The sequence below is a fragment of the Gopherus flavomarginatus genome, chromosome 1, assembly GCF_025201925.1.
Source record: "Gopherus flavomarginatus isolate rGopFla2 chromosome 1, rGopFla2.mat.asm, whole genome shotgun sequence".
NCBI classification, from domain to species: Eukaryota; Metazoa; Chordata; order Testudines; family Testudinidae; genus Gopherus; species Gopherus flavomarginatus.
Genome location: NC_066617.1, coordinates 207,589,923 through 207,616,387, shown reverse-complemented (window position 1 = coordinate 207,616,387; position 26,465 = coordinate 207,589,923). Strand labels below are relative to the sequence as shown.

Sequence of the window (26,465 nt, the reverse complement as noted above, 5' to 3'; positions counted from 1 at the left end):
GTAATAAACATGTATTGTGTGGTAGTGCCTAGAGGCCTCAGTTAGGTTGGGCCCCATTGTACAGCATGCAGCACAAGCATAAGAAAATGACAGCCCCTGGTCCTAAAGAGCTTACAGGCTAAAAAACAAGACATAACACATAGATCATTATGTTTGGTGAAGGTATCAAAGCATAAACATGGAGTTGATGCCGCACATTTCTCTAGAATAGAAATAACAAGAGTCACCTGGCTGTTGGGACTTGTTTGTGTGAGAATGTCTTTCTGGGAACCTGGACAAAGAGTAGTTTGCTGGAGTTATAAGCTCTAGCTTACTTTTGCTATCTAAGATTCCTTTTTAAGAATATACAATATTTGTCAATTAGACTACAAACACACTTCCCCTTGCTTCTGCCCATTTCTCTTCTGACAAGGAAGTAATTCACTCTTCTAGTTCAAAACCCTCCGACCACTTAGAAGTGGGTAGAATATATTGGTTTAGTTCTAGGTGAAATGTGTTTACACTTTCTGGTTCTTCTCTTTCCTGATGGGTGATGTGAAGAATGACTGCCACCTGGAAACAATCCAGTGGGAGGTCTTCCAAGTAATCATGCAATGTTTAGTTAGTACATGCTGCTGGATGTAAGCCAGTACTGCTGAGATACCACAATCTGAATGACTGGTGCACAGTAGCAGTTTACAGTACATAAAATTCTGGGATAGCAACTAAAAAAAGAAAGATAAATAGCAGCATATTGCTTAGAAAATGTAATAATCTTAATTAACTACACTGAAAACATCTATTTGCTTTCCAGACCCAGCAAACTCAGCACCGTCTATTCTGGATGGGTTTGACCAATGTAAAGCCATGGCAGGACAGCGAGTGGAGCTGCCTTGCAAAGCATCGGGGCACCCAGCACCAAAGTACCGTTGGCTGAAGGACAATGTTCCCTGGGAGCCAGATAGCAGGTTTCGGCAGACAGTCACAGGTCTGCTGATAGAGAACACACGTCCTTCAGACTCAGGCAACTACGTTTGTGAGGTGTGGAACAACTATGGTACTGCTGAGGTGATAGGGCATCTACATGTAAAACGTAAGTCCAGGACTGAACGTGGCAAGTATAATTTCAAACCCATGATTGTGCTTGGTTTGCAATGGAAGGAAAAGAGAGAAATATTTTGTAGAAGCTTCTTTTGTTATTGTTTTTGTTGCTGTTACTTGTTTTGTTATTGTCAATGGTGGCTGCTTGAAGCTGCACAAAGGTTTGGAATGTTATAAACTGTCTTAGTGGAGATGGATTAGTGAGCAGAATGCATATGAGAGATCAGAAGTGCAAAAAGGAACACAGTTTATCACATGGTTATGTGATTTTTCACATAAAGGATGTATTTTGCTTAGTAATAGAAATAGATGAATTGCAAACTGTCTTCTGAATAAAAGTGTCAAACTCCGGTCACTGGGATTTCTGCTATTCATTATTTTGAATATTCAGATAATCCTGGAGTATTCATGAAAATGTATGAAAATCCTGAATGTCTCATGAATTTTATCATAAATGATTATTAGTCTGAAATGCTGTATTGGAAAGGCATTTATTTGCTGTTTGTTATTCTTCTGTTTAATTTTTTTGGTATAAAGGAGCAGAAACAATACCATTTGACTTAGATTTCCAACCACACAACATGAATAAGAAATTGTGAAAAGGAAAAGTGTGTGAACAATCCATTGTCTAAAAATCATTCAGTGAATAATTACAAATAACAAATACATCCAAAGAAAATCAGGATAATTTATCAATGATTCACAAATTAAAAAAGATGGCTACATTTGTAAAGCATTCATAACAGGTAGATGAATCAGATCCACTTAATATTGTACAGGCTCATAACAGATCAGGAATATCTAGCAATCCTCAATAGGGAAATAATAATATTTACATTATTATATTATACAATATTATTTAAAGCAGAATTAAGTTAACTAAGAAATTGTGTATATGTGTCTAAAATATATATAATTTTTTATTTAACTCATCTGTTTTACAGAATATAGTGTAACATCTTATATCTATAGCTCTGTGTGTGCGTGAGAGAGAGAGAGAGAGAAAGAGATGTAATATAAATAAGTAATATTGATAGCGCTTCCAATATTAGGTAAAATGTTGGTCATTAAACATGCTAAATAAACAATATCTCATCACATTTGGTTCATAACACATATCCACAGATAATAAAAGAGAGATATTATATTTTGAATTATTTCTTGTTGATAGAGCTGGTATTGAACAAAAAGCCTGGGGGAGAATCCCATCTGGATATAAATTTCATGGTGGTATGTTATATATTGTGACAAAGTTCCTCCTCTACCTTGATGGGTCCTGCGCTTATTTGGCAGATTTGCTCACCTCAGTGATTTTTCCCACAGTCTGGGTCAACTTCTCCTGTGTCTGATCAGGAGTTGGGAGGTTTGGGGGGAACCTGGGCCCGCCCTCTACTCCGGGTTCCAGCCCAGGGCTGTGTGGATTGCAGCTGTCTATAGTGCCTCCTGTAACAGCTGCATGACAGCTACAACTCCCTGGGCTACTTCCCCATGGCCTCCTCCAAACACCTTCTTTATTCTCACCACAGGACCTTCCTCCTGGTGTCTGATAACATTTGTACTCCTTAGTCCTCCAGCAGCACAGCCTCTCACTCTCAGCTCCTTGCGCCTCTTGCTTCCAGCTCCTCACACACACTTCCTCTCCTCTGGTTCCCCCTCACCTGACTGGAGTGAGCTCCTTTTTAAACCCAGGTGCCTTGATTAGTCTGCCTTGATTGGCTGCAGGTGTTCTAATCAGCCTGTCTGCCTTAATTGGTTCTAGCAGGTTCAGGATTACTCTAGTGCAGCCCTTGCTCTGGTCATTCAGGGAACAGAAAACTACTCATCCAGTACCAGTATATTTGCCCTCTACCAGACTCCTGTACCCCACTGGCCTGGGTCTGTCACAATATGTACTGGGCCCAATCAAAATGTAAGGAGGTTGAGATGCAGATCCAAATTCAGTAGGTTTAGTTGTTGGTATGCGTGTGGATATAGACTCTCTTACTTATGTTTACTATTGTTACTTCAGTACTGTGAATTTTCTTTCACACATACTATCAAACTTCAATAAAAATATATCATCATATTCTTAAATGGTGATACTGAAAATAAAGTCAGGTGGGCTATCTTACTGCTTTGTGTACTTATCCCACAGTGAGTTCCACACAAGGGCACCCTTACATCCAGGCAGAGCCCCACTGATGGCCATGGGACTCCAGCTGGGTATAGGGGTCTGTCTGTGCCGAACTAATTGTGGGACTGTGGCCTTAAAAGGCCCTTGAAATCAAACATGGCCACCTATTCTCATTGCAGAGATGTGTATTTGTGATTCAGCGTTTTTTCTCAGTGAAAGGTCACCTGTTAGTCATATTTTTTTAAAAGATACATAATGTCTTCCTTTCCCCCCCCCCTTTTGACTTAAATCTTCAGAGCCTCTGAAAGCCACAATCAGTCCACGGAAAGTTAAAAGCAGTGTTGGTAGTCAAGTGTCCTTGTCCTGCAGTGTGACTGGAACTGAGGACCAAGAACTCTCCTGGTACCGAAATGGTGAAATCATCAACCCTGGAAACAATGTGAGGATCATGGGGATTAACCGTGAGAATCTCATTATGGATGGCATGGCCAAAAGTGATGGTGGAGCGTACCAGTGCTTTGTACGCAAGGACAAGATGTCTGCTCAAGACTATGTTCAGGTGGTGCTAGAAGGTTAGTCATTACCTGCTTTAGTGGGGTTACTGGCTACAGTGAAGTGTTATAGTATGTATATAGTATATATAATATGCTTGTGGTCTCCAATTATAAAGAGAGAGAAGACCCTGTGCCTATAGGAAGGATAAAACTAGCCACACACTTTGGGAGATATTTGTTCCTCTTCGTGCTCCAGAACAACAAATGAGAGGAAATGAAGGTCCAAGTGTCAAATAAATTGATTTGAAAAATATCCCTCCTGCTGAAGCCCCACCAAATGTGTTAATTTTCTTCTGCTATCCAAAATTCTGTAACTCCAGGACACGAGAGACAAGAGATCCCTACTGAGGATCAAACATTTCATTCCAAACGCAGTTTTCAGGCTGGCTGTGAAATCCGTTGAAGGTCTGGAGATCATACTAAGTAACTGACACAATGTTCCACATAATAATCAAGTGAAGAAAGTAATCAATTTGTACAGAGCCAGTTCACTAATGAGGCTGTAGTGCTGTCATGGCATGGCCACTATTTTTAGTCTTTATAGAAAAAGAAGAGATTACCTGCCTGGACCTAGTTACCTCGGCAACCATCTCTTGTGACTAAGAAAGCCTAAAGAGCATATTGATAATCTATAATGATGTCAAGAGAGTGCAGGTTATCAGAGAGCGACAGCAGGAAGGATTTCAAAGACACTCGGTCTTGCTGGGAAAATAATGTCTGCTTTCATCTCCAGAAAAGCCTGTCACTTGAATAAAAAAAGGGCAGAGGTGCATACTGAGCACACTCACTGATTTATTTGTCGTGTGTCAGTTTCCATTCAGGATAAAAAGCCGATAGCTTTTTTGTCTTGTGAGAGATGACAGTGCGAATGCATGGAAAAGGAAAGGAAGAGAGAGAGAGTCAGAGATGAAGAAAGAAATTTTAAATACTCTGTCACGCATCCAATAGGACAAGAACAAAGAAAGAGGGAGAGAGAAAAAATATATAAGAAACCCAACCTAATGTCCCTGCTGAAATATAGGTGTTTCAATGTACTGAAAATGATAATTTTGATGCTCTTAGGTGATTGTGCTGGGGAGAGAGAACACTGCTGTACTTTTTTTCTTTTTTTTAATCCTGCTGAGATTCAGCCCATTTTGTGGGGATAGCAATTCAAGCTTCACACACATCACAAGATCTCCCTCAGTTTGCTGTGTGATCCCATGTTGAGATTACTAGGTAAGGAGAGGCTATTTCCAATGGCATTATGCTGGTCTGAGCCTCCATGAAATGTGCAGAGTGCACTACCTATTCTCTCACAACATTAGAGTTACTGATGCTTGTCACTGATGTCCTTCCCCATTACATCTTGTATGGAATTAAAATGTTATTCCCATAGGGAAAAGCCCACTGGGTGGAAAGAGAGGGGTTTTCAAGAGGTTTAAGCCATTTTTTATACTGTGATTAAACCACCCTCTTATAGTCTTTGCTGATGCTAATATTTTCTCAACTTTAAAACTAATTGGCTGGCCCCACTATGCATTAGATCCAGACAATGGCATACAGAATTGTTTTCTAAACCTCTTACTAGACTGCTTCCTACATATTATGAGCTGAACCAGATGCATTCTTACTCCCAGTTATATTTAAATCCATTCTAAACACCACTCTTAAAGTATACTGTAATTTAAAAAAGAACAACAGAAAGAGTGTACTGTATTGCAAAATCTGAGAAAGAACCTTCTAAATAATATTAGGGTGTCATTTTTGTTAAAACCATTACTCTTCTGTGCTATCCTGTTAGAGAATAATTTAATTCTACTCCATACTTTGAAAATCCTTACCTTTTCTTTTCTCACTTGCACCTTGGAGACTCTGGTTAAATTGTGAATGGGTCACAAGAAAATGTATTTGTTGTCCTCTCTACCTTGGTAGATTTGTGTACAACACTGAGCTACCTCAAAAAATGTCATCATCAGCATGAGTAGCAATTTGTATATGGAAAAGGCTTATTTTAATACTGGTAAAAAAAAGATATTGCAGGACTGAACTGAACTGGCAGAAATATGTGGAATTAGCATACACAAATTATGCCTGGCTTTGGTCAACATTATTTGTCCTTAACTTTCAAAGGAACTGAAATATATTATAAGTATATCCCCAAACCCCATTTTAGGCTTACACTCTACTTCTTTGGCTTCTCAATTTCCTATGATGTCCAAGCGTTTTTCTCAGGAACATGGGAATTGCTATATTAGAACAAACCAATGGTCCATCTAGTCCAGTATCATCTCTCCAACAGTGGTCAGTACTTGAAACTTCAGAGGAAGGTGCAAAAGAAATCCTGCAGTAAGCAGTTATTAGATAAGCTGTCCACGGGAAAAATCCTTCCTAAACTTCATTAATTAGAAGTTGGCTTATGTTCCTGAAGGATGAGGGTTAGCGTCCCTTTCAGAATTCTTGGTTTATGGGCTAAACAAAGGTAATGAGAGCAGTTTTATTGTGCATACATGCTGTTCATTTGCTTTCCGTTTCCTCTTCAGATGGAACTCCCAAAATCATTTCTGCCTTCAGTGAGAAAGTGGTGAGTCCAGGAGAGCCTATCTCCCTTATGTGCAATGTGAAGGGGACTCCTCTGCCTACAGTCACCTGGACACTAGATGAAGATCCCATAATCAAAGATGGTAATCACCGTATCAGCCAGATTATCACCTCTGAGGGCAATGTGGTCAGCTACCTGAATATCTCTAACACTCAAGTTCGAGATGGCGGAGTCTATCGCTGTACTGCCAACAACTCTGCTGGAGTCATCCTGTACCAGGCTCGAATAAACGTAAGAGGTGCTTGTCAAATCAGCTCCTCAAAAAAACACACATAACTCATTGTAGTGGAGAAGATTGTTGCATGCACTGGTCTGAATCTTGGAATGCCAAAACAGACATACTGTGGTTGTCCCATCTTCACACCTCCCTCAACCCCCTCTAGAAACTCTGTTGTATGGTTATGGTTGGAAGGCCACTTCCCTCTTTGGCTTGTGAAATCAGCTTATACAATCTCTTTCCCTAAACTTACCTTCCTCAAGCATGAGGGTTAGTGTCCTCACTAATATGTTTTCCTATTTTAGTTTTTGCATGCATATGTTTCTTATTTCCTCTCCTCCTTTAGTTGTCCTACATTCATTGTAATTACTCATGCACATAGTACGTTACCTTGAACTTGTAGTTCTACATGGCATAATGCCCATCCTCATGATATTATATTTTATATACATCAGAATGAATGCTAACTTTGTCAATGTTCTCATGTGTAACAGGATTCTAGCTTAGCATACATTTTAGTATTTGACATTTAATTGAATCATTCCCTAGCCTTTAATTTGTAATGCAGCAAAGATTTTATCAGACAAGTATTCAATAATACAAACATATACCACAGCCCTAATTAGAACGTATGCTGTAGGGTGAGAGAAACTAGAGCACATAAAGATTAGGGAGACTGCTTAAGTGGTTCCTAAAAGCAAAAACTGTCAAATGTTAAGAAGAAATGTTATGCAGGCTACATTAATGGATGTTGTAAACATTTATATCATCAGCAAAAAATGAATATTTCCTCTAGCAAGTATGCCCTTAAATTATTTTCAAGGGTTTCTTTGTACTTTTCCAGGCCCAGCAAGCATCCGTCCAATGAAAAATATCACAGCAATAGCAGGACGGGACACCTATATACATTGCCGTGTGATTGGCTATCCATATTACTCCATTAAATGGTACAAGAACTCTGACCTGCTTCCTTTTAACCATCGCCAAGTAGCATTCGAAAACAATGGAACTCTGAAACTCTCAGATGTGCAGAAGGAAGTGGATGAGGGGGAATATACATGCAATGTTCTGGTTCAACCCCAGCTGTCTACAAGCCAGAGTGTACATGTGACTGTAAAAGGTAATGTTTATATTGAAATATAAAGCTAAGCTAATGGCCAGATGGTTTTTAATCAGTACAAGAATCCACACATGTAAAATTGTACAGGTGATTAGAAAATAAGCAACAGGACAGTTAATCTGCTTTTTTTTTGTAGGCATGATATATAACCAATGGTCATCTACAGATATCATATTGTACCATACTTGCTCTCATTGAATTGTGCCTTGTCCTGTTGACTTTAGTGGGACTACTTGCATAGTAAGGTACTGCTCACCATGAGTAAGTCTGGGAAATCTGGCCTTATATGATGAGGAGGACTCGAGTGCTTCTAAAAACTGAACACTAAAGAGCATGGAATGTAATCCTTTGTTTTCTTATGAGATGACTCAGTGGCTGAGAATGAGTCACTCAATGTTACCTCCATTGAAGTTTTATTGGTCATTTTCTCTTCTTGATGACTAAAGTCAGTTTTGCAACCTAGTTATTTTTCAGCTGCTAGAAAATGCAATGAGGTTTTGTTAGTTATGAATTGTGACTATTTCTCCTTTTTCTCCAGTAAACAGATTCAAGAGCTAAATTAATTATGCTTGATTTAAAAAAAAAAAGGAATTGTGTTTTTTCAGGGAGATATTGATGCTTTAAAGAGAGAGCCATTTCTCTAAGTTCATTTTAATGTTACATGACCTGTAGTTTGGAACATGATGTTTGAAATCAGTACAAAAGTTCCCGTACAAGGATGTGGAAACTGATATATAAACATTCAGAAGTAGATGATGATAATTTCCAAGCGTTGCATCCAGACCATACACAAAGACATTAAAGATAAAAAGCACAAAAGTGCTCATTATGCCTGATTGTTCAAAACTAGGTTGTACTGCGGTGTGGTACAGTCTCCCATCCAAGATGACTAACAAGTTCATTTCACATAAGCCTACAGGAAGAACTGAAGTACATTTTCCCCTTATGATTTTGTTCAAAAGCTTTTCTATCCTTTTGCATTTTTCTTTGATTAATATGTGTCAGGCCTTAGATAACATACTAAGGACATTTCTATGCTTTTTTTTCTTGTTTTCATTCTAGAATTATGTTAATTGCTTATTACTTGAAGGGATGGAGGGATTAGCTTGTAAGCAGCAGTACTGCAAACCCTTCAAGGAATGACCTATCATGTTCTTTAGCCCAGAAGGGGCACTGTTCCATGCAATCTGTTATAAAAAGCTGCTAACACTGCAACTTTTTATCATATGCTCTATCCTGTCTGTCACCGTAATAGTCTTGCAAAACTGCCGTTGGTGCATCTCTGTGAAAATGAATGTTAAATTAGTGATTGTGCTGATATGATCTCTACTGTTCCTCTTGCTGAGAATGCCATCTTTTAATTATATCATTCTTCAAGTGCTTATGACAGCTAATATAATCAGATGTAGACGGGAGTGCTCTGACTATGTTTGTAAAGAAAAGCCTTGGTGCCATACCAATACAATTCAGATATCTAGACCAAAACACAACGTTTCACAAACATTCTGAAAGTGATTTGGTGCTTTAGATTCAGACACGTGGATGTATTTTAATATTATGACTTTTATTAAACTTTAACACAGGGGAGGGATGCCATCCACCCATCACTCCTGGTCTCCTGTACCAGGCATTTAAGTGGTTCCATTACAGCAGTTACAGGAAACCTGTAACTTGGGGTAGGATTTCCTCAGCCTAACCCCCCAGGACTCAGCAGGCTCTGAGTCCTAACAACCCTGCCCCTATTAGGGGGATAGAGGCAGAAGGTGGGGACCTTGGCCCCTGAGTGCCACCAGGTCTTACCCTATCCCATTAGCCCAAGACCAATCAGCACAATCCCATGTCTTTTACCTCTGGGAACCATTCACTTTATCTTTTTAATGGCACTGGAAACCGGCCACAAGTTTGATGAATTAATAACTCAACCAGGTATCTCAGTTAGCAAGTACTTTCCTGCTTAACCTACTGTGGCTCCAAGGTGCTGTGAGGAAGGCAAAAAATCTCTCCAGGCCTCTGCCAATGGGTCATATGGAAGAAAAAATTCCTTCCTGACCCTCAATATGTGAAAAGCTAGACCCAAAGCATCTGCCAGACTGGATTCCCATTCTTTGCTCCGGGTAGGTAGGACGATGGGGCTGATGGAATGGAGATGAAAGAGGCCTCACATTGCCCAGGCTTCAGGTTAAATTCCTGGAGTTGGGGGATGTCAGCCAAACATTGTCCTTCCCCCCCCTAGCTGGCCAATGGGTGCCAGATATTCCAGGGGGGAGAGGAGGTAACTGGTGTCTCTCAATGTGTCTCCCACCCTCACTGCTGGAGCTCCCTTCCTTCACCACCAGCCCCATTAAGTTCCCCCACCCATTAAGGTGGGTGGGTGGCATTTTGACTTCCAGTGGATAACAGATTTCAAACTTGACTGCCTCTCTCTGAAAGTCTCAAACGATTCAGAGGCTTTTAATTTATCTTGACAAGAGTGAGATATTTAAAAAAATAAACTAGCTATATCCGTATCCTAACAAATTATTTTTACATTAAATACAAGATTCCAAAAATGGGCTTTATTCTGTTGTCTCGTCAAATCTGAACAAATTTTAATTAGTTGTTATATATTTTAGCTGTAGTCCAGCACTGCCGTAAATTATTCTGGACATCTACACATTTTTGTAGCAATAATTAATAACTACATACAGATTTTTATCCTGCATATTATATATAGTTCCTTGGAGCGTTAGCAGTTAACAACAGTCAGTATTTTCCTATTGCTTGAAAATATAATGTAAACTATTATAATTTTAGTGTGCTATCTTTTCCTCTATAATTCAGACTGACACTGTTATGTCTGATACTGAAAAATACAAAATGTGGAACAGCTTCTATACATGAATTCAAATATCTTGAAATAGTTTCATAGAGTTTAAGGCCTGAAGGGACCATTAAATCATCTAGTCTGACCCTCTGTATATCACAGGCCCTTACATTCCATCCATTTCATTTGCACAGCCAACCTCAATTCTGGCATTTCCTAACTTGTGAGTGCTTGCCTTTGCCACCTTAATATTTCTTCAATATAGCTGTTTGTGGGTAAGTTCCTGGCTTTTTAATAAAGCAAATTGCAAACATAAAAATTCTATCCTATGGCATCATATTGATCATAGGTGATCAACAGAGTTGTAACTTTTAGATCCACTGCATAGATCCACTGTCTCTTGAACTAAAGGGTGGTTCTCCTGTTTGCACAGACTCTTCTGCTCATTCCTCCCAAACTTGACCCATTCTGCTCTGTCCTGTCCAACCTGTCCTTGTTTCAGTCCTATCGCTTCCTCACCTGTGTCCTCCTTCCAGTTCCATTCTCTTCACCCTGTCAGTCCCAGTCTCTGCTCCACAGGCTTTTCAGTCCAGTCTCCCTCTCTGAGCTCCCCATCCCAGTCTCCTTGTCCAACCATTTTCAGTTTTCCCTCACCCCCTGGGTACAGCTCTTGTTCCCTCTGCATTTGAATTGGGCAGCTTGCTCCTCCATATTGGCTGGACCCAAAATGGGCTATGACAGGGTGTATAAACCCCGCACTGGTGATGAAGAGTTTAAAGAGTTGCTGTGGGCAAGGCTAGCCCCATCTCTCTGGCTCTGTCAATCAAGTCAAGGGTGGAATAAAGACTTAAAAACAGGAAGTTCCCAGTAGCTGCTGGGCAACTGTGGGAAAGAGCATATGGCAACTCTACACTTCCCAGAGGAGACTCCTGGAAACCTTCATGGGAACTTTCCTTGGGAAGTCCATTTACCATCCCCTGCCCCAGGTGCTTACAAGGAGACAGTGACCCAGTTATACCAGCCAGGTAAGATAGGTCCAGCAAGCCCCAAGGCAAGCTGATTAGTTGCTTGGTGCTGCTACTCTCTACTCCTTTTGGGATTAGATAAGCTGAGAACAGACAAAATGGACTAGGGGAGTGGGAGCCAAGAACTCCATCCCCAGAAATCCTAGGGACTCCTCTTTAGGCAGAGGGAGGCACCCTGAGGACTTTTCAGTGCCCGTCCAGTAGGAAGCACCCATCATCAGCCCGAGAACTGTGACAAGGGAACACTGAGAGCACAAGAGAGACAGGCTCCCTGCTGTCATTTCTGATGCCTGTTCCCAATCCACTCACAGCTGTCCACAGCAATTGCGGGAAAGTTCTGCTCCCTCCCCCCGCCACTGGAAGCCAAGCTGGAGCATGCTGAGTGCAGATGGAATTTCTGGAGTTTTTAGCTGTGACGTTCTAGCAAGTCTCTATTGAGCATGTGTGAACTGTGATTTTTCAAAAAGTCATAACTTGGCCAGCTGCGGATGGCTTTTTTTCAGGGATAGTGAAGGACACGTCCCTGGCACAAAAGCCACCTCCCTGACAAATTTGAAGTCCCTGCCCTAAAGCATGGGAGTACGAGAGCTTCTTGAAGGAAAGATTATTAGAATGGTTTACATGAGCATAACAATGTATTTTCCTCCAACCTTGTTTTGGAAACAGCCAAACGGTTGTGGCTGAAATTTTCAAAAAAATGTCAGCCCATGGCAGACACACAGCATGGACAATTACAGCCCAGACAGTTAAAGTAATTGAATACAGGGTGTGTGTATGTGTGTGTGTATATATATATAGTTATATTTTTTTGAAACATATTGTTGAAAAATTAACCCTTCAAATGGTGAGATCAAAATTATTATTATATATTCAAGCTATAGTAAAACCCATCAGAACTAAGTGGTGATTTTTTGGGTCAGTCTCATAGGAGATGCTTCCCAGCTGAACAGCCTGCTCTCATTCACGTTTCTCTTACTGAAACAAATTGAAAAAGAAGCCCAAGAGAGTGAAGGAGACAGCATCATTAAACAAATGCAGTGTTAAAATGTAATATCACTGATTCCATAGAGTTTATTTATGTCTATGGTTTAGAGGAAGTTGCATAACCTTACTTTTTGTAAACCTTATAAAAGAATTATATTAGAGGGTTTCTTCTCTGGTAACGGGAAGGCCAATTATGGGCTATTTCTAAGGTATTTTATGTTACAACTGTCTTAATAGCTCCTCTTTGCCTTTCTTGGGAAATGTCTGTTTTTCTCTAATTAATAAATAAAATGGTGCCCATTGATTTGCATTGCAGATCGGAGCATGGGAGGTTGCTTTAGAAAATGAAAACTATATAGGCATGAAAGGAGAAAACTAGAATCTTGCAAGGATCCTATGGATCTCTTTATACTTTCATCAAACAATCTGCTAGTTCTTTCATGCTTGGTTCAATCATTAGTATATATCTGACAGTAAATATGAGCTTTGTTGCATGAATGTACATAAGGAAGGCCTTACTCCATTTCTGCACTAGTGAGACTAGTGTTGCAAGGTTTGGGGTGAGAAACATTTTTAGCTTTGATATCCTTCCTAGCCTCTGCTGTAAGTGAGCTGAGACAAGGCATTGAGGCCTGAGCAGCTTAAATACACAGTTTGCGTGAAATGATATTTTAACCTTGTATAGACTTGAGAAAACACTATATGATAAGATAGCCCTACACTGTGTCCTCTCTTTGCTGATACGCTTTGCAACTTCACTATAGTCTAATACTTTTCAACAAAGCAAGGAAACAGTTTGTGCTGTCTTGTCAGGTGAAAGTTGGTGGATATGTCCATTGCATGTGCCAGGTGCAAATCAGCTCTGATTCCCCTTCCTGGTACTGTTTCTTTTTTTTAATATTTTGGAGTACCATCTATATTAATTGGCAACCTTGCTGCTCTTATTGCTATGTTCACATGAAATACCTTCTGTGGGAACCTTTCAAATTCACATCTCAACATTTTAAAATTGTTTTATGTGCATTAACGCAGTGTAGAGGTTGCTGAATTCCATTAATAAAAAAACACAAATGTGACATGTATCCTGAGTCCTGCAGTAGACAATATATCTGTCCTGCTATGTACTTCTGATTATTTTGCTTCCAAAAATGCAAACAATGGCACCACTGAGAAATAGATGTGGAAGCTGTTGCGTTGCTATGACTGTATTTGTGATGGAGAATTAGTGATGTACAAGTATGTAACAAAATATTTTGTGTACTGTTCTTTAATGCAAATAGAAAAGTATGACATTAATTTTGGTTTGATAAATCTTTATGAAATGTATTGTATTTATGTCTACAGGAATAGTAGAGCTGGTTGGGAATTTTTTGACAAAATAGTTTTTTTGTCAAAAAATGCTAATTCATCAAACTGGGCACAGAAACATAGCGGTTTTGATTAAACTTTACTCAAGACCAGTTTGGAATTTCTTGTGAAAGAGAGAGAGAGAGAGTGCTACTCCCACACAGCCAATAGTCCAGTGGCTAAGTTACTCATCTTGGATATGAGATACAGGGTCTTAAACCTGGGTTTTCTATATCCCAGGTGAGTGCGCTAACCACTGAGCCGACAGCATTAAGGAAAGCACAACTATCACTGTCTGAAAAATGTCATCCACCTCTACCCTTAAGGCCATGTTAATGCAGAGTTTTCGTTTGTTTTGGTTTAAGTTCTTTGCATTTGAATTTCCCTTGTTTGAGGGAATTTTTCATTTCCCTTACTGAAATTAATTGAAAAAGAAGTCAGAGAGAGAGAGGACGATGCAGCACAGTTTTAAAAAAATGCAATGTTCAAAAGTGATGTCACTGATTTCATAAAGCTTATCTATCTCTGTAATTTAGAGACCTTCCCACTACCTCCCACTGAAGTTACACCACCTTACCTCCTGCAGACCTGATAGAGGAATTATATCAGGGTGTTTCTTCTCTAATAACTGACTCCTACTCATTTATTTGAGGGTTATGGCTGGTATATGTGTATGATATATATAGTATGTTGTGTGCCTACATATGAATATTATATATGTGTACACACATATATGTAAGATTATAAAATCAGGATTATGATAATGGAAAAGTGGATGTAAAACCAACTGCCTGGGTGTAATTCTGGAATTATGATAGCAGGGGAGTTGGTGTGAAACCAGTATGTCTGTCAAAGTAGTTGCAGGAGTCAATTTGAGAGTCAGTGGTCCTTCTTTAAAATCATCCTGCCAGTAGTCCCCTCTCACTTACATCGGTGGCTCTTAGCTCAAGACTTTTAGTAAATCTCAACTTCAAACATATAACATGAGGAGAGAGGCAATCTCTAGTGTAGCTAAGGCCCAAACTGTGGAAAAAGTTAGTTCCCTGTGCAGACAAAGGCATAGTAAGACTCAATGGTTGGAAGCTGATATTAGATACATTCAGGCTAGAGCTAAGGTACAAATGTTTAACAGTGAAGGTAATTACCCATCGGACAATTTACCAAGGAACATGTTGGATTCTGTATCAACTGAGATCTTCAAATCAAGATTGATGTCTCTTTAAAGTATATAGTCCAGCTCAACCACAGTTCAACGAAGGAATGACTGGGTGAAAAACTGTAACTTGTGTTATGTGGGAGGTTAAACTAGGCATTCATAATGGCCCCTTCTGGCCTTAGAATCTATGTAAACCAACTTGCATTTCCTAATTTCTGAGTGCTTGATTTTTGCAATATTTTTAATGTAGGGTTGGGTATTCTGGGGGAGAGGGGTACTTTATATATATGTCATTGGCATAGAAGTGAAGAATATACTATGATACAGTACTCTGATAAATGAGTGTCTTTGTACAGCAATAGAATCACACAGATCAGCCCCCATCCCCTTTTTTATGCAGCTGCTTAGCAAAGGCTTTTAGAATATTGTTTCTCCTTTTTCAGGACAGGCTAGATTAACACTTAGCAATGAACCCAGGACATACGGAGACAGTAGTTCAGATCAATAAATGTCATTAGCAGATGTAATGTTAGCAGATGTCTAGTCTGTTTATTTGGTCACCCTTTTCAGCTTGGAATAAATATTTTGATGAATGATAATCCCTGCTGATAAGGTTCAATATGCTGCAGTAAGGGGCAGACAATTGAAAGTCTAATGCTCAAGTGACTAAGTTGGATTCTGCACCTAGTTACACACAACTGATGAAACTGTTTAGGAGAAACCAGATATTGTTCAGGAAATTTACAAAGAGCTCAACTGTGGCTAGTCCTGGGTGTCTGCACAAAGCCCAGACACTGTCCTGATCCTTGCACTCTCAATGCATAAAAACTAAGTGAATCCAGTGCAAATGGAGGTGAGTAAGCGTCCCAAAGGGGCAGAACAAGTTGATGAGGGTCAGGCCATTATTTGTATCAGCCAAGGGATCTAGACCAGTCTGGGAAGGGGAGCTCACTCTGTACCCTGTGAAAGGGTATGTCAGAAGCCATTGATGTAGGTGTTTCTGTTCGCATGCTGCAGAAAAATCCACTAAGGAACAGTGACATAAAGTGACAACAACCTCAATTTCACTGTGGGGGACTGCAGGGGGTGAGGGTGGTAATGCTCACAGGGAAGATTGCAAAGACAGATTAGTTGGAGGATGTGCTGTTTCAATGAATCCCCTCAGCAATTTTCTCCAACAAGGTTGCTATGGACCTTTGGCCAAGAAATTAAAGCTGCTTCTCTCCTAATGGAAGGCAGTGGTGAAAACTGAAGGTAATCAAATAAATCTCTCACAGGTGCACTTGCTGGGGCAAGGAGACATAATTTGAACCTTTCTGCACTAGTGAGCCTCACTAGTGATCCTCTTCTTAAATAAAATAAGTGCTCTTAGCTTCAGCATTCCTAAAACATTACAAGAGCTGAAATTTGCAGTTTTACCCCAGGCATACTCTTCACTGGGTCTTTCCTTGTCCTACCCAATGCTTTCTTTCTTACCGTGGGAGTGGAAAAACAATCCACTGAGCAAATGGGAAAAAGCCTACAGGCTCTGGAGACCTGTTTGCTGAAGTCCAGGCTTTTGCCAAACAGGAAAGAATGTTTGTTATAGGAGTACATTTTAGCAACACAATTTTTGAAGTATTTGTTATAGTATACTTGTCTGTATGTCTAACAGTACTATATGGCCCTGTGTTACACACCAGTATAACTGCAGTTATACCAGCATAAAACTGGAGTAATACAGTGGTAAGGTGGGCCTTGTATTTTTTGAAAGAAATGAAATTGTTTCTTTAGTTGGGGATGGATGCAGCCTTTGTACAAATTGTATTTATTCAATCAGAAATCTCTCTCTTATAGCCACTTTATTTTAGAAATATTGGGACATATTTTGCATAATGATTTTTTGTTGTGTGTCATTGGGTTCTTGAGATGTGAAGTATATTTGTTTTCCGAGGACGTACCTGCTCAGGTTAGCTCATTGAAGCTGTCTTGAGCAACTCAAGCATACAAATATAATATCAGATTAGCTGTTAGCAACAAGTAGGAGTTGTCCCTGAAATATTGACATTGGTCAAAGCAATGACACTAATAACATATTGGTTTTAAAAAATATTCCCTGCCAGGACACCAAACCGCTATAGGTTACGTGCATGTTAAAGTTTATACAACAGGAGTAAACAATGGTCTGTCTCATCTAGGCTCTAATAACCTGTTTGGAGAGACAATGTGCTGGTCTTCAAATCTCACAACTACTTTCTGAATTCCATCTGAAAACTGCTACATAGTGGTGAATTCAACCTGCATATTATAATGCAAGAGGTTAAGGGGTGGAGAGGCTAAATTCAATACCTTGCAAAAAGTTGCTCAAAAATTTGAATGTTAATTTGATCCTTCAGAATCGCCAAAATGAGGGTGGGAATTTCATGACACAAGTCTTTCTTGCAAGTTTCTGGAACTTTCCACATGTACTAAAGCCAAAAATTGCCCCAGACTATATGCCTGCTTCTGATCCCAGCAAGAAACTGGAAGTATAGATGTGTGTAAATTAGTTCAGATGTTACATAAAAACATTCCCTGTTCAGTCTGAACTGCTTTGCTGATGTCTAGTGCAGTGTATCTAATACTTTCAGGCTTTAATGCAATCTCTATCAAATATTTGCTAGATTCGGAAGCCATGACAAGTAATGTCAGGTGACTTTCTGCATGCATGTGAGCCTGTACTCCTAAATTAGCATCTTTACTTCAAGCTATATTATTTTCAGGGTCCTCTGGTTTGACTTTTTTGAATGGGGAAGGGGGAAAGCCAGTACTTTGTTCCTCTTTGTCTCCATTTTCACGACTATGGAAATGTCAACCTCAAAAATACAAGTTGAAGAAAGAACAATTCAAAGAACCCTAACCCACACTCTAGCGTATAGCCTTTTTTGTCATCTACGTGAATGGGAATTGGGACTGTTCCAATGGCCAACATCTGACTATAATTTACTGGATCAGTATGGACTGTCACTGCTACCTGCAAGAATATTTCTGCTATCAACAACAGCAGGGCTTCCAAATTCAAATTATTTTTTCTTTGGTCTCCTGACATCTGTCCCATGATTCTATTATAAGAGCTTGTACAAATCGGTGAAGTTAATGTCAGCACTTCACATATTTATTATTTCTCTGATTAATTGGTAGACACAAATCATTGTCTTTGACATATTAAACCCAAAGTGCTTCATTTTTTCCCTCAGATGCAAGACCCATGCACAATGTTTAATTCCAGTTAAGCCTTCTTAATAAATACATGATGTGTTGAACTAGGCCTCTTAATAGGGCTTGCATGGGACTGAAGTGGTGCACAGACCTTTTGCTGCTCTTGTGCATAGAAATTAATTTCACCCTAAGGTTCTGATCTTGCAAATACCTATGCATATGCTTAACTTTAAGCATTTGAGTAGTCCCATTTGAAGACAGTAGGGATAATTACATGGTTGTGAGTAACTGTTTGCAGAGTTGTCTAATGGTTAGAACACAAAATTCTATTCCAGACTTATTCTGTGATGTCAGAAAGTCACTAAGGACTAAATCCTCAAAGGTATTTAGGCACCTAACTCTCATTGAAATCAATTGGCAGTAGGTGCCTAAATACCTCTTGAGGATCTCATAAGACCTGATTCTGCAAGGTGCTGAATCTTCCCAGAGCATACTTAGCACCGTTGATTTCCTTTGATTTCCATGAGAGTCTACGGTGCTCAGAACTAGGTCTGAGGAGGAATTTTTCAACAAAACACTTTTTCATCAGAACCAAAACTTTTCAAAGAAAGGTATCAGTTTTGATAAAACTTTAGTGGGGAAGGTTTCTCAAGTCAGAGATAGAACTGAGACAGAGGGAGAGACACCCAAACACCATAGAATAGCTAGTAGTCCGGTGGCTTGGGCACTCATCGGGGATGTCAGACCCCGCAAGTTTAAGTCCTTGCTCTTAAGGAGAGCAGGAACTTGAACATAGGTCTCCCCCACCTCCCAAGGGGCTGCTCTAACCCTTGGCTGTTCTGGGGTGGGTTTCTCTCTTGCTCTAATTTTTCACACAAAAAATTAAAAGATCTTAATTTTTGTCCCAATGCATAACACCACCAAATGCTGAAACCTCAAGATTTTTTGCAAAATGGAATTTTTGTTTTCCGGGAGGCCTTACTGAGAATGTTTCAGGAAACACAACTTGCTGGATCAGGATGTAATGGTCTGATTTTAAGCGGTGCTGAGCATTCATAGGTGCCATTGACTTCAGTTGGAATTGTAGGTGATCAGTATCTCTGAAGGTCTTGTCGCCTCAGTTTATCCATCTGTTAGATGGGGAAAATAATGCCTACGTCATAGAGGTGCTGTAAAGCTTATTTAATTAATGCAAATCATATTGAGATCCTTGGATAAAAACTGCTATGTAGTTATTATTTTGTATTACTATTACATATGCGAGATACCAGCTGGCAGGTTGAAGATAGTTTTCTTTTCAACAATTATCAGTGTTTTCCATAATTATACTGTATTTGCAATAAATTTTTTCTTTTAATTTTTCATTTCAGTTCCACCTTTCATCCAGCCTTTTGAGTTTCCAAGGTTCTCCATTGGACAGCGAGTCTTCGTTCCATGTGTTGTGGTCTCAGGGGATTTGCCAATCACAATCACCTGGCAGAAGGATGGCAGGCCAATCCCAGCCAGTCTTGGAGTAACCATTGACAACATTGATTTCACCAGCTCCTTAAGGATTTTTAATCTTTCACTGATGCACAATGGGAATTATACCTGTATAGCTAGAAATGACGCTGCAGCTGTGGAGCGCCAAAGCCAATTAATTGTGAGAGGTAAGATATGTAATTAGTCTGAAGGGCACCAATTAAACAGAAGTCAACAATATTTCCAAATGATCATTGTTTAATGGAGGTATAAAATCGTGGAATATATGGTAATCCCACAGGCCTGACAAGTCCCCTCTTTGGGGCGAGGGATATCTCAGTGGTTTGAGCATTAGCCTTCTAAACCCAGGGTTGAGACCTCAGTCCTTGAGAGGGCTATTTGGGGATCTGGGGGCAAAAATCTGTCTGGGGGTTGGTCCTGCTTTGAGTGGGATTTGGACTAGATGACCTCCTGAGGTTCCTTCCAACCCTGATATTCTATGATTCTTTCATTTTAAAAAACACAGAACAATAAAGCAGAAAAACAAACATAACTTTTTCTTTCTGAAAGTACTGAGCCTTGAACCTAATCTGCAACCAAGGAATGCATTAGGGCACAGATGGGAGCCACGGGATTTAATTTATGGAAAATATTTTGAAGCACGAACCCACTCATCCTTTGGGAACAAAGCATTTAAATTGCTATTATATTAGTTTCCCTTTAGTGGTGTTCTAGTATGATTCTCCGTATTTTTAATTTAGAAGAATAGTATCTCCTACAAATCATGCTAATAAACCGGAGAACATGAAAATTTCTAGGAACTGCCTTTAGCAGGAGAATGATTTTTTCCTCCTGCTTATCAGTTTTTAAAATATTATTTGTGGCACCTTAGAGACTAACAAATTTATTTGGGCATGGGCTAAATTTATTTATTTCATGGGCTAAAACCCCCTTCATCAGATGCATGGAGTAGAAAATATGGTAGGAAGATATATATATATATATATATATATATATACAGAGAACATTAAAAGGCGGGGGTTGCCATACCAACTCTAGAAAGACTAATCAATTAAGGTGGGCTATTATCAGCAGGAGAAAAAAAAACTTTTGTAGTGATAATCAGGATGGCCCATTTCAAACAGTTAACTAAAAGGTGTGAGTAACAGTAGGGGGGGAATTAGCATGGGGAAATAGTTTTTAGTTTGTGTAATGACCCATCCACTCCCATCTTTATTCAAACCTAATTTAATGGTGTCCAGTTTGCAAATTCATTCCAGTTCTGCAGTTTCTCATTGGAGTCTGTTTTTGAAGTTTTTGTTGTTGAAGAATTGTGACTTTTAGATCTGTAATTGAGTGTCCAGGGAGATTGAAGTGTTCTCCAACTGTTATAATTCTTGACATCTTATTTGTGTCCGTTTATTGTTTTGCGTAGAGACCATCCAGTTTGACCAATGTACGTGGCAGAGGGGTATCGCTGGCACATGGTGATATATATCACATCGTAGATGTGCAGGTGAACGAGCCCCTGATGGCATGGCTGATGTGATTAGGTCTTATGATGGTGTCCCTTGAATAGATATGTGGACAGAGTTGGCAACGGGACGTGTTGCAAGGATAAGTTCCTGGGTTAGTGTTTTTCTTTTGTTTTATTGTGTGGTGTGTGGCTGCTGATGAGTATTTGCTTCAGGTTGGGGGTGCTGTCTGTTAGCGAGGTCTGGCCTGTCTCCCAAGATCTGTGAAAGTGAGGGATCATCCTTCAGGATAGACTGTAGATCCTTGATGATGTGCTAAAGAGGTTTTAGTTGGGGGCTGAAGGTGATGGCTAGTGGCATTCTGTTACTTTCTTTGTTGGGCCTGTCCTGTAGTAGGTGACTTCTGGGTATTCTTCTGGCTTTGTCAATCTGTTTCTTCACTCCAGCAGGTGGGTATTGTAGTTTTAAGAATGCTTGGTAGAGATCTTGTAGGCGTTTTTCTCTGTCTGAGGGATTGGAGCAAATGTTGTATCTTGGAGCTTGGTTGTAGACAATGGATCGTGTGATGTGGTCTAGATGAAAGCTGGAGGCATGTAGGTAAATATAGCGGTCAGTAGGTTTCTGGTATAGGGTGGTGTTTATGTGGCCATCACTTATTAGCGCTGTAGTGTCCAGGAAGTGGATCTTTTGTGTTGACTGATCCAGGCTGAGGTTGATGGTGGGATGGCAATTGTTGAAATTGTGGTGGAATTCATCAAGGGCTTCTTTTTCATGGGTTCCGATGATAAATATGTCATCAATGTAGTACAAGTAGATAGGGGCGTTAGGGGACAAGAGCTGAGGAAGCATTGTTCTAAGTCAGCCATAAAAATATTGGCATACTGTGGGGCCATGAGGGTAAACATAGCAGTGCTGCTGACTTGAAAGTATACGTTGTCTCGAAATATGAAATAGTTGTGGGTGAGGACAATGTCACAAAGTTCAGCCACCAGGTTTGCCATGACACTTATCAGGGATACTGTTCCTGACAGCTTGTAGTCCATCTTTGTGTGGAATGTTGATGTAGAGGGCTTCTACATTCATAATGGCCAGGATCGTGTTTTCTGGAAGATCACCAATGGATTCTAGTTTCCTCAGGAAGTCAGTGGTGTCTTGAAGATAGCTGGGAGTCAGAGGTGAAAGTAAGCCAGTACAGTCTGGTATGGCATACCAGCAAGAGCTGGTACGCCATGCCGGACTGGACCAGCTTCCCCGGCAATGATTTAAAGGGCCCAGGGCTCCAGGGGGCTTTTAAATCAGCGCGGGAGCTCCGGCAGCGGGGCTCGGGCAGCACTTTAAAGGGCCCGCGGCTCCCCTCAGCAGCTGGAGCCCCGGGCCCTTTAAATCACCATGGGAGCCCTGCCTCCCCAGGGTAGGGGCGTCAGGGCTCCCGGGCTGATTTAAAGGGCCCAGAGCTCAGCAGCGGTCAGAGCCCCAGGCCCTATAATTCGCCCCGAGCCACAGCTGGAGCCCCAGGGCCTTTTAATATTGAAAGGTCACGCCTCTTCCAGTTGAGGCTATGCCCCCACTAAGGACTCCGGTGTACCGGTAAGTCCTTTAAGTTACTTTCACCCCTACTGGGAGTGCTGATAGCGTACGGCCGGAGGAGAGAGTCTACATAGCCAGACAATCCTGTTGTCAGGGTGCCAATGCCTGAGATGGTGTGGCATCCAGGATTTTCAGGTTTCTGGATTTTGGGTAGCAGATAGAATACCCTTGGTCAGGGTTCTAGAGCTGTGTTTGTGCAGATTTGTTCCTGTGCTTTTTCAGGGAGTTTTTTTAGCAGATGGTGTAGTTTTTGGTAACACTCAGTGGGATCAGAGGATAATGACCTGTAGAATGTGATGTTAGAGAGCTGCCTAGCAGCCTCTCGTTCATATTCCAACCTATTCATGATGATGACAGTTAGAGTTAGTCTCTAAGGGTATGTCTACACTACAGGATTATTCCGATTTTACATAAACCGGTTTTGTAAAACTGATTGTATAAAGTTGAGTGCACGCGGCCACACTAAGCACATTAATTCGGTGGTGTGTGTCCATGTGCTGAGGCTAGCTTCGATTTCCGGAGCGTTGCACTGTGGGTAGCTATCCCGTTGCTATCCCATAGTTCCCGCAGTCTCCCCTGCCCATTGGAATTCTGGGTTGAGATCCCAGTGCAAAAACAGTGTCCCGGGTGATTCTGGGTAAATGTTGTCACTCAATCCTTCCTCTGTGAAAGCAACGGCAGACAATCATTTTGCGCCCTTTTTCCCTGGATTGCCCTGGCAGACTCCATAGCATGGCAATCATGGTGCCTGTTTTGCCTTTTGTCATTGTCACCTTATATGTACTGGATGCTGCTGACATACGCGATACTGCAGTGCTACACAACAGCATTCATTTGCCTTTGCAAGGTAGCAGACGGTTACCATCCCTATTGCACCATCTGCCATGCCATTGTAAATTGGTGATGAGATGACGGTTATGAGTTGTTCTGTACCATCTGCTGCTGTCATGGGTGCTCCTGGCTAGCCTCGCTGAGGTCGGCCGGGGGTGCATGGACAAAAATGAGAATGACTCCCTGGGTCATTCCCTTCTTTGTGTTTTGTCTAAAAATAGAGTCAGTCCTGCCTAGAATATGGGGCAAGTGTATTCGAGAACCAGAGACCACAGCTGCTCTATGTCAGAGCCCCAGAGATCCTGCAGAAATGATGAGCTGCATGCCATTCTAGGGGGTACCCCTGCAACAACCCCACCCGTTGCTTCCCTTCTCCCCCAACCCTCCTGGGCTACCGTGGCAGTGTCCCCCCATTTGTGTGATGAAGTAATAAAGAATGCAGGAATAGGAAACACTGACTTTTTAGTGAGATAAAATGAGGGGGAGGAGGGAAGCCATAAAAATGTTGTCATACTGTAGGGCCATGTGGGTACCTATACCTGTGCTGCTGACTTGAAGGTACTCCAGCTGCTATGATAGTCCACGCAGTACAGAATCTTTTCTTTAGACATGAAAGGGGGGGCGCTGATAGAGCTCAGCCTCCAGTTGCTATGATGAGGATGGTTACCAGCTGTTCTGTACCATCTGCTGGGAATGACCAGGAGTCATTCCCATTTTTACTCAGGCGCCCCCGGCCGACCTCATCGAGGCCAGCCAGGAGCACTCACGGGATGATGATTACAATGGCAGATGGTACACTATGACTGCTATCCACCAGGAAGGGGATGCTGGTGTTCAGCACTGCAGCACCCTGTCTACCAGCGGCATGCAGTAGACATAGGGTGATATTGAAAAAAAGCGAGAAACTTTTTTCTCCTTTTCTTTCTGGGGTGGAAGGGTGTAAATTGATGACATATACCCTGAACCATCCGGGACAATGTTTTTGACCCTTCAGGCATTGGGAGCTCAGCCAAGAATGCAAATGCTTTTTGGAGACTGCGGGGACTGTGGGATAGCTGGAGTCCTCAGTACCCTCTCCCTCCCTCCATGAGCGTCCATTTGATTCTTTGGCTTTCCTTTATGCTTGTCACACAGCACTGTGCTGTGGACTCTATCATAGCCTGGAGATTTTTTCAAATGCATTGTCATTTAGTCTTCTGTAACGGAGCTCTGATAGAAAAGATTTGTCTCCCCATGCAGCGATCAGATCCAGTATCTCCCATACGGTCCATGCTGGAGCTCTTTTTGGATTTGGGACTGCATTGCCATCCATGCTGATCAGCGCTCCACGCTGGGCAAACAGGAAATTAAATTCAAAAGCTCACGGGGCTTTTCCTGTCTACTGGCCAGTGCATTCGAGTTCAGATTGCTTTCCAGAGCGGTCACAATGGTGCACTGTGGGGTACCGCCCGGAGGCCAATACCATCGATTTGCAGCCACACTAACCCTAATCCGACATGGCAATACTGATTTCAGCGCTACTCCTCTCATCGGGGAGGAGTACAGAAACCAGTTTAAAGAGCCCTTTATATCAATATAAAGGGCCTCGTTGTGTGGACAGGTGCAGGGTTAAATCGGTTTAACATTGCTAAATTTGGTTTAAATGTGTAGTGTAGACCAGGCCTAAGGTGCCACAAGTACTCCTTGTTCTTTTTGTTGATACAGACTAACATGGATACCACTCTAAAACATTATTGTAATTAGCTAGATATTGTCCTTCTGTGTCTTTGCACCTGCTCTAAACTCGTACTCTCTGGAATGTGAATATAGGATCCCAAAAGTTAGAGATGGAAAAGACCTGTTAGAAGAGATACTCTAGAACTTCTTTTTACTGTGAAAAATATTCAGGAAAACAAAAAAATTTGTTTTTGTAAAAGATTTTCTGCAACATTTTTTGAGTTTCCATTCAAAAGAGAGAGAGAGAGAGAGAGATGTTTTCAGTTTCAGCAACCAAACGCGTCCCCCCCCGCCCCATGAAAAAAATTTATTGCAAGGCAAAATATTTAGTTTCATTGAAATTTTGTCTGTTCAGACAAAATTTTTCAGTTTTTGATTTTTTTAATTGTAAGTCTGAAAAATTCTAATTAAAAGTAGATATTTCATAAAAAATATTATTCATGAAAAGTAATTGAAAAAAATTTCAAACAAAAAAATTCAATCAGCTTTATATATTATATTTAACCCATTTCCCTGGGGCCCAGTGCTAGATTATTCCCTTTGGTATATTCTCAAGTTTACTATCCTATTACAGTATTATTACAACTATTTTTGTTATTGTGTTATAGTAGTATCCAAAGACCCCAGTCAGAACTGGGGTCCCATTGTGCGAGGTGCTGTACAAAGACACAGTACCTACCCTGAAGAGTTTACTGTCCATGAAGACGAAAACTGACAAAGACTGGGGGAACAGGGATACAACTTACAAGCTGGGGCCCCATTTCAAGAAAATCCTTAAGGAGGTGCTTAAATTCCTCCTTATTCAAGACAGCACTTAAGTGCTTAACTGTTTAACTTGAAGGCATGTTTATATTTCATTTGTGGTCTAAGTATGTGCATAATGTGAAGCATGTGCTAAAATATTAACCTGAACAAGGATGCTTTCCTGAATCAAGGCCAGAACGGGGGGTGTGTGTGTGTGTGTGTGGGTTAGTTTTCTAAATAAGTTTTCCCCTATGTAATGGGAGAATAAATGGTACTTAAGCTCTTCCCATTTCTAATCCATATTGTGCAACAGCTTCTGAACAATATGCTCTGGACTTAAACACCGGCCTTACCAATTGGCAGAGGATGGGTTCTTGGAAAAGTCTCATTTATGTGAAGAGTGTGAGGTTTTTTTATACAAGAGTAGAGAGAAATCATGTGTGCTGGTATGGAAAAGTCAAGAGAAATATGACTGTTCATCGTAAATATTATTC

General features: G+C 40.7%; 1 protein-coding gene across 8 annotated transcripts in view; it reads left to right on the top strand.

The window, feature by feature from the left end:
- The window catches only part of DSCAM (DS cell adhesion molecule), a 680,512-nt gene that overhangs the window by 430,706 nt on the left and 223,341 nt on the right, over nucleotides 1–26,465 (top strand). For 7 of the 8 annotated variants that reach the window (XM_050933241.1, XM_050933240.1, XM_050933242.1 and 4 more), the window contains exons 5-9: nucleotides 794–1,072; nucleotides 3,490–3,765; nucleotides 6,270–6,566; nucleotides 7,390–7,665; nucleotides 19,528–19,806. In XM_050933241.1, the coding sequence (XP_050789198.1) occupies nucleotides 794–1,072; nucleotides 3,490–3,765; nucleotides 6,270–6,566; nucleotides 7,390–7,665; nucleotides 19,528–19,806 (1,407 nt within the window). Of the gene's footprint in view, nucleotides 1–793; nucleotides 1,073–3,489; nucleotides 3,766–6,269; nucleotides 6,567–7,389; nucleotides 7,666–19,527; nucleotides 19,807–26,465 lie in introns of those variants that run through there. The other variant, XM_050933265.1, reaches the window with a different exon arrangement.